This window comes from Buteo buteo, chromosome 16 (genome assembly GCF_964188355.1).
Source record: "Buteo buteo chromosome 16, bButBut1.hap1.1, whole genome shotgun sequence".
NCBI classification, from domain to species: domain Eukaryota; kingdom Metazoa; phylum Chordata; class Aves; order Accipitriformes; family Accipitridae; genus Buteo; species Buteo buteo.
Window position 1 is genome coordinate 30,770,730 of NC_134186.1, and position 8,624 is coordinate 30,779,353.

At 37.1% G+C, this 8,624-nt stretch overlaps 1 protein-coding gene across 2 annotated transcripts in view; it reads left to right on the forward strand.

The window, feature by feature from the left end:
• Positions 1 to 5,417, forward strand: part of KNL1 (kinetochore scaffold 1) — a 32,231-nt gene extending 26,814 nt beyond the window's left edge. For both annotated transcript variants that reach the window (XM_075048529.1, XM_075048530.1), the window contains exons 19-26: positions 65 to 104; positions 222 to 323; positions 780 to 880; positions 1,173 to 1,241; positions 1,388 to 1,497; positions 2,087 to 2,205; positions 3,531 to 3,653; positions 3,765 to 5,417. In XM_075048529.1, the coding sequence (XP_074904630.1) occupies positions 65 to 104; positions 222 to 323; positions 780 to 880; positions 1,173 to 1,241; positions 1,388 to 1,497; positions 2,087 to 2,205; positions 3,531 to 3,653; positions 3,765 to 3,870 (770 nt within the window). In that variant the 3' untranslated portion in view covers positions 3,871 to 5,417. The remainder of the gene's footprint in view (positions 1 to 64; positions 105 to 221; positions 324 to 779; positions 881 to 1,172; positions 1,242 to 1,387; positions 1,498 to 2,086; positions 2,206 to 3,530; positions 3,654 to 3,764) is intronic.
• The last annotated feature ends 3,207 nt before the right edge of the window (positions 5,418 to 8,624 follow it).

Below are 8,624 nucleotides of genomic sequence, written 5' to 3' on the forward strand. Positions count from 1 at the left end.
CAGAGCAAGTTAGGGCTTTCTTTACTGCTCTTTTCTTTCAAAGCTTTTTTTCCCTTTCTCTTAGAATTGGAAAGCCTCAAAGCCCAAGAAGAGGAACTTCAAAGGTAAGATGTCAAAGGGGATCTAAAGACCTTAAATAACATGTGCACACTCAGGTTTTAGAAGGTTGGTGGTTTTTTAACCAGTGTGCTACATCTCACGTGGTTGGTTTGTCTTTGCAGAGAACTGTCAGATCTGGAGACTCAGAATGAGCAAATGCTTGCTCAGATGAACCAGCTAAAGGAAAAAGAAAAAAGCTGCCAGGAGCTCCTGGAGAGATACAAGTAAGGAAAAGACCTTCAGGTTTTATTTTTATCAGCTATTTCTGGGGCCTCACATTTGTATATAAATGGTTTTGGTTTTGGTTTTCCTTGTTATCTGATTTGGGAAATCTTTGGATGTCCATCTCGCAGCCTAGGATAAGCAATAAAACCTCGCTGAACTTCTGTGTGTGATGCACTGTTTTTCTATTAACAACTTTGCAGTGATACTCTACATTTAGTCTTTCTATATCCAACTCACCTCCAATTCCAAAATGAAAATTTATGTAAAATGAATAGTATTGTGCTTGCGTTCCCAACAGATTCTTACATTCTGTAGGAAAGTGAAAATTTCATTGGTATATTATGTGGTAATAGCTGCAAGTGCACTTAATACTCTGATCTTTGTCCTTCAGATAATTGTTTTGGTTGGTTGGTTGAAACTTAGGGTGATGGTGGTTTTTTCCCTCCCTTTTTTAGCTTTACTGAGTGGGAGATTACTGAATGGAGTGAACAGCAGGCGGTCTTTAATTTTCTTTATGATTCTGTTGAACTCACAGTTGTGTTTGGACCCCCAATCGGTAAGTCGCAAAATTGGTAGGTTTCAGTTTTATGAATCTGAAAGGTTAAATAGTTACATAATAGAAACCTAAAGTTTATATATTCATGAAGATCTGCTAAAAGGAAATAGAAAACATACTACAGCAGGAGCATGTAAGCTGAGAGAGGTGGCTTTGAATATGTTTATAAGTGCTTTCTATGAAAATTGAGAAAAGTATGTAATGAATGGCTGTTTCTGAAGAGGAAGAGCTGTAACTCCAGAGCTAAGGATGAAAATAACTACTGTTGGGGTGTTTTTCCTTTTCTTCTCAGATGGTGATGTTTTCAGTGAAGATCCTTCCAGAAAGATAGTTAGCCTGAACTTTGAATCTCTCTTGGATGGTAAGATTTTTTCGAATAGCTTGAAAGTAGCTGCCCTGATAATCTGTTCTTGGGAAGACATCTGTAAATTTGTGGTTTATCTGCTAATGCATTATTATAGGGCTTTTAAAAGATTTCTGGCAAGGTGTTTTTCTCTTGTGTTACAGAGGAAAAAGCTCCACCCTCATCACGTTTAGTCCAAAGACTCATCTTCCAGTTTATTGAAAGTCAGGGATGCTGGCAGGAAAAGTGTCCCACACTGTACTACTTGCCCCAGGTAATGTTCCAGGAAAGCCTGTAAGACTCTGGAAAAAACATTACATCTTTTCTGTCACAGAGAATAGGGCTGATACTAAGAACAAAAGCATCTTAATGAAGGCTTCATCAATGCAAATCATAATCTGCTTCATGAATATTCTGAGGTACAAGGGGAAGTACCTGTCCCTGAAAAGTCCTAAAAGCTGTGGTTTCTTCCTTGTTTGCTGCATTAATGTCTGCCTGTCTTAGTGATTTCTTAAAATCCTTTTTTTTTCTGCTAGTAGAAATTAAAGAATTTAGCTGAATGCCATTCACTTCCTAAACAATTAATGGTTTAAATTGCCATGCTAAATTTGGTGTTCCTGCATGTCTGTGTACCCCTGTTGACAAAGCTGAAGGGAGAAACTTAGGGCAAGGAATGTATATTTGTTGTTATGCTTGTACAATTTCATTTTCACATCCAAACTGAGATAGCAGTTAAACTGCTCTTTTTTTTTTTTTTTTTTTCCTTTTAATTTGTATCATTTCTAGGACAACTGCGTTTTCAAGTGTCACAGAGTTTACCAGCCTGAGTACCAATGTGATTGCTTTTCTGATTGCCCACTTAGGTTCTTCATGATGTCTCTTTGGTGGTGAGTCGTTGCAAGATCTTAGGAGAGGAGATTGAATTTCTGGAGAGATGGGGTGGAAAATTTAATCTTCTGAAGACAGATATCAATGACACAAAGTGAGTAAGTTCAGATGGAGTTTACACCAGTCCTTCAGAGAGTATTTCTAGATAATCAGAAACAAAACAATGAAATATTTTCCATTTGGTTTTCTTGAAATTGAGATTTTATGCAACTATTTTTAACAACAATCTAATTTATTTTAATACAATTGCACTATAATATCCAAAGGTATGGAAATTTAGCTGTTCTTGGATTCAGCCACTTACTTATTACCATATAACCTCTCCTTCCTTGCTGCTTTCCTGTTTGACTTGACTCTCTCACTTAAAAATTTAGGCCAGAGTGTAGTAATGCAAAGGAAACAGCCAAGAGTTTACTTGTAGCTTAGTGCTTTGTTTCTTTTAATCTTCTATTTGCTTCAGCCAAGCAGAATCAGTTGTTGAAGGACAGATGGAGTTAAACTAAAGTTTATTTTCTTTAGTTTTCATTTTCTCATACTACTTCCCAATTTTGTGGCAAGTCCCAGTGGAACAAGATAAATACTACTTCACTTTATCCTTCTATTATTGATGTATACCCTTAAGTAAGAAGCACCCAGTTAACCTTGCTCTGCATGTCTTGATGCTGTTCCCATAGGTTATTCTAATTTTGTAGTACCCTTTGCAAGAGTGGTCTTCTACTGCATGCCAAAAATCCCATAAAAGCTATATTTAGTTAAGTCAGCAAAACAGATGCAAGGGCAGCCTGTGCCAGGAAGTTGCAAATTGTGGGAGATTTACCTGGAAAAGACCTGTATTATGCTTGTTCTAGTTTACACTATCCCAAAGCATATCTGCTTCTTGGGTATTGTGTCCTTGGTGATGGTCTTACCCATATTCATAATAAAATTCAACTCTGGCCTTCCTGCACATTGTCACAGACAAGAGTACTGTGCTAGACAGAAATCTGGCCTGATTTAAATAGGGTTGGATTTGTGAAACAATCTTAGAATTATGGAATTGGAGGTAAATCAGTCCTACTTAAAACTTCAGAAAATTTGAGCTACCTAGGAATATTTTAACTAGAAAACATATTTTTTATTATTACTCTATATTCTCCCACAATTTTTGAAAGGTTCTGTAAATTATGTATTAACTTTTTCTGTGAGGAAAGTTGGGGTTTTGTATTCTAACTCAGTGTTAGAGTGCTGATAGTATTAGAGCGGAAAGGTTCTTTTAACCTTGTTTATGAACTTACTGTTAGCCTATGTTGGAACTCTTTAGAAGTTAAGAGTTTTTTGCATCAATTACAACATTTGTTTCCACTTCTGGAACCTAATTCAAAGGTGATAGCAGTAGATTTGAGTATTTTGTATTGAACTTTGTGTTTATTTCCCATACAGAGTGAAGCTTTTGTTCTCAGCTTCCACAGCTTTTGCAAAGTTTGAGTTGACCTTGTCTCTATCTGCCAACTACCCATCTGCTTCACTGCCTTTTACCATCCAAAAACAAATTGGGAATATTGGGTGAGTTGAACAGAAAGAACCACTCCATATGACTTAAGTTTCAAAGGTAGGGATGGGGAATTAAATGCTCTGTATTTTCTCAAACATGTGTGATAATTTTATCTTTCCCAGGGAGGAGGAAATTTCTGCTGTTCTCTCCAATGTACCAGTTGGTTACCACTATCTGCGGAGAATAGTCAGCTTGATTCATCAAAATTTGCTCCAGGTTCCCAGATGATTCACTACATCCATGTGCAAGATGGAAGAGGCCAGACTGGATATTCTTTGATTTTAGTCTTGTAAGAATTCGAGCTCACCAGAATGGGAGTGCTGTTAGCTACTCAGCTCTCTAGTATTCTTGTCTAATAATTGGTTCATATCCAGGATGCTTGGTGTAGGCCACAAGTTTTATAAAAGCAGAGGCCTCTAAAGAGGAGAAGGAAGAATTTCTCGTGTCTTTTATAAATCCAATCTGCCTTTTATCTTCTTTCAGTCACCAGTGGTCTTGGCCCCCTTCTATAATCTTTCCCAGTATGGATATTCTTCTGACATAGCATGTCAATTTTCTTCTGGGTTGATTTACAGAGCTCTTGTATAAAACAATGACGAGTATTTTCTAAATTAACATGACTGGAATTTACTTTCACTATCATTACTTCACTACTGCGTAGCATTTTAACATACCATATCACGTTTGATTTTTATCAGTTTCCTGGAACCCCTCCCAAAACACAGAAACTACAGTCCTGCCTGTGATTAACCAAATAACCTGTAATAATTAACCAGGTGGCCAAAGTCAGAAACACTTTTGTCTAAGTGAAGACTAAAGATCCCTGTGCTTGACCATGGACTTTGCGGTGCAACAGACTCAAAACCATCAGGTTCCCTCTGCATGATCCTCTCCCGCTAGAAGTTTGTTCTGATATTCAGTGTCTTTGTCCAGGACAATCTGTCTCTTGTTCTGGTACACTGTCTGGTTTGTAATGCGTTAGAATTTTAGTGAGGAGACCGAGACATTTAAATTTAGGAGGTGTCTCTAATATCGTTGGTGCAGTCTAGATTGCTTTTGTATATATTTTTTTATATTACGTAAGTTGAGCTGTTGGAACTCATCTAACCTTGATTGAGTTTATCATGTAGAAGTGCCTACCATTTCTCAGCTGTCCATTCTGTAGGCAGATGCAAATTTTTGCATCTCTGTAAAATATGTTGAATTTAAAAATGTTTTCATGTGTTTAAGTGTTTATATATTTTTGTCTTTTTATAAATTTTCCTTCTGTTTGGAAGGTGGAAGTTCATTAAACATTGGAATTATTGCTCTTCCTTCTTCAAGTTGTGATTATTGGCTGCTCTATTTAAACTTGTGACTGAAAATTTGCCTACTACTATTGAAATAACTTTGTTAGCTATTTGGGAGGACTTTTCTTACTATGAACTTGGTTTTGGTTTTTGGTTTTTTTTTCCCTTGTGTTTCCTAGTGTTAACTTTCTATGGCATGGCTTTGGCAGAAGAAATTTTTTATATTTTTTTAATGTTAGGAAAATAGTGCCTAAGTTGGAAGTGACTTGGGTATTATACCTGGCATTACTTTTAAATTTCCTGCGGTCATTATATCGGCGTTATTAACCAGTAGAGGGTGCTGCAGCAATACTTCATGAGCATTATCCAGCTCGGGCTTTTTGGTTTGTCTGGTTTAGTTTTCGTTCAGCATATTTCCAAGCTGAAGAGTCTGATAACTATGAAGACTGAAGTGAGTTTTTGGTAGAGTTTATTATATTGCTCTGGATGTTGAATCAAAGTAGCAGATGAAACAAAGCAAAACAAAGCCACACATTTGCAGTAGAAAAAGGGGATTAGGCAGAAATTAAGCAGTCCCTTTTTCATATTTAATTTATATTTGTACTTGACACTCTTATTTAAACTCCTCCCATGGAATTAGGACTTAAAGATCATAACATCTGTCATCTATAGGACTTGATGTATTACTGTTAAAATCTTCACAGAGAGAATACATTTACAAAAACTATATTATTTTGCAAGTCAAATTTTGATGAGAATGCCATTACTAAAGCTTTTCACACACAGTGCTTATTGTAACCCTTGCTCAATCATAAAGCTGGATATATAATATTAGAGAACTCTTATTTCCTTCAACAGTCCACTGTGATTTATGGAGTAAAGCTCAGATTAGATCTCAAGTTATGGCTGTACCACTTTTAAGGATGGGGGAAAAGGTAAGGGAGAAGAAATTATTTCTGTTTCGAGAATTAATTTACTTTTCTAGGAAAAAAAAAGTCTATAGATGATTATTCTTATTCCATATTTGGTAATATAATACTAGCTGTGAAAGAATGAGCACTATCGTGTTTTCATACTAATACAGTTGGAATGTTGTTTTGACTGTGGCTTTCTTTAATGATTAATTCATGGATATCAGTAATAGCGCACATTGTTTTATTGCATTTAATTTAAAGCACTTGTTGTAAATTTGGAGATCATCCATGAGCACTTATGCCCCGGCATAAGTGTGAATTCCAAGAGAATGTCAACCACATCCAAGTTCTAGTATGTTACAGGAAAGGAATCTTTTATGGTCCTTCAACATTGCTAACTTAAGACTGACATCTTTCTGTATATATAAATGCAAAAGCCTCTTGTGACCTCTGTTTTGTTGTCTTAAATGCATAGTAAATTCTTCAGCTCATTGGCAAAAGGTTAAATAATGAGGATGCAAATTATTGTGCATTATTAGTAATACTCTGCTTTCATGTTCCAAACCTTAGTTTTCATGGGAAACATTCCAAAACCTGGACAGAAGATAGAAACACTAGTGGAGAACGTATCCATTTAAACATATGGCAATGCTTTGAGGAATGTCCAAAAGTAAAATGAGCAATTGATCACGTTTGCAATTTAGAGTGAGATGAAAGGACAGCCTAGCACTGAAGCGAGTGTTTGGCTAGCTCAGGAACTGATGTAAAATTCTGGTATTGAATCAACTTGCTGTACCTCTCTATCTCCAAGTCGGGGCATCTACCATTTGCAAACCAGGTTCTTTAAAGGGCATTATTGCTTCACATTGTTGAAACAGCTTAATGTTTCTAAACCTGAATTCTGCAAAATGCCTAGTAATTTCTCTCCTTGCAGCACTAGCGCTACTTCAGTTGCAGCAATGGAAGTTACTAACACCAATGTTTGATATCCCAGTGTTTCCAAGAAATATGGAGGAAAAAGACTTCTTAGTGGAAAATGATTTCTAAATAGGATATTTATACAAGATATGCCACTCTGAAGATGTAGCAGGTAAATTCAAATTAACTATTAGATATGGAAGATTTAATTATATTTAATAGCTTAGACTTGTACACAAGCTCATCTGCTTTAATTCTAATATCTTTTGTTTGTGAAGTTTTAAAATACATGATGATTGGATTTAAGTCAGTAGAGGGACCATGAAAAGTATTTCCTTGGGTATGAGATTCTGAAGTGTTCCGTGTATTTCAGTTTATACAGTGCACTTGGATACCTGAATATACTTAGAGTTCTACAGAGACTGGTAAAATTTCCTTTTGATATTCTTTTAGTGAAAGTTGGTTCTGCTGTCCTGTTAAGTCACTTGAAGTTCTCTTCAGGTTGATATGGGATCTTTAGAATTAAAAAAGCCATCTTCTGCCATCGGTTGTAAACTGCTTTTAACATTGCCTGACCTTGTAATGCAAGTGGTTACAGGATTTCAGTTATGAATGCCAATAGCATGCTGTTCTGTCAGCTTCTGCTGCTGGGTTAGCAAAGGTCAGTTATGAGCATCACATACACAATATTCCAGTGGCATATTCACATCTTGCACTGGGCTTGCTTGTTTTATAAGGAGAAAATTAGGATTATTTTCTGAATGCTTCCTCTTTCTAAGAATTTTTCCTCATTCCCCGCTCTATGGTCCGTGACTGCAACTAATGGTCCATTTTTCTCTGAACTTGAAAACTAGTTTTGGGAAAAGAGATTTCTGTAAAGAGGCTCATGCCTTTCACACTGCTTGTTCTGAAAACACCCAGTGTGGCTTTGTGGTGATAAAATGTACTGTGCAAATAGAGCTTACATTCACAACTCCATAATCTAAATATCTGTGTGTTTTGAGTGTTTATTGACGTGTGTTGTCATGTTATAGACACACATGCCCTGTCGCTTAAGGCCAGGCAACCTATTTTGACTTGTGTGGTACCTGTTATGGGTAAGATGGTTTCTGCCTGCATGCAAGTATCAACATTGGAGCACATCTAAGAGCTGCAGTCCTCCACTGCTGGACTCAATTATTGCTGCAAGCTTCTCTTCAGCTGTGTCCTAAGTCTGATTACCCTTCTACCCTCCAGGATGGCTTATGGAGCTTGTCAGTGGATTCTTGTAGAATTACTTTTCATCCTCATACAACCCGTAAATACCAAATCTCTTGGTTCCAGCCCACATGATCTTGTAAACATGGATCCACGGAAGACTGGGAGATGGAACTGCAGAACTTGCTGCTCAGCAGCTGCGATGATCTCCTTTGATTTGGAAACATTCAGTTATCACAGGCTGATACCACCTACGCTAACCCGAAAAGCTCTGGATTTATCAGCCACGCTGTTACAATACTAAGGGAGTGAGTAAAAACAATCTTTACCAGTAGAAACAAACACCTTTCGCTTACCTACCTGCGTACGACAGGGAGACTTCCCAACTTCACAGCTTCGTATCTTCTTACAGGTAGGCAGGAGAGCGCTCCTGTATACAATAATCAATAATCTTCAATGATCTAATAAAAGTCCTGAGCCAAAGAAGGCTTTTCTAATCATTTTCTTCAGTGATGGGGCAGCACTGCATCAGAGCCTGCTGCGTGTCCTTGACCAGTTATTCACCATAACAGAGAAGCTACTGATAAGTCAGTCGACCTCCTCTCAAAAATCCTGTGCTCGTTTAATACTTGAGCTCTAAGGAGCAACAGGAAAGCCAAACAGT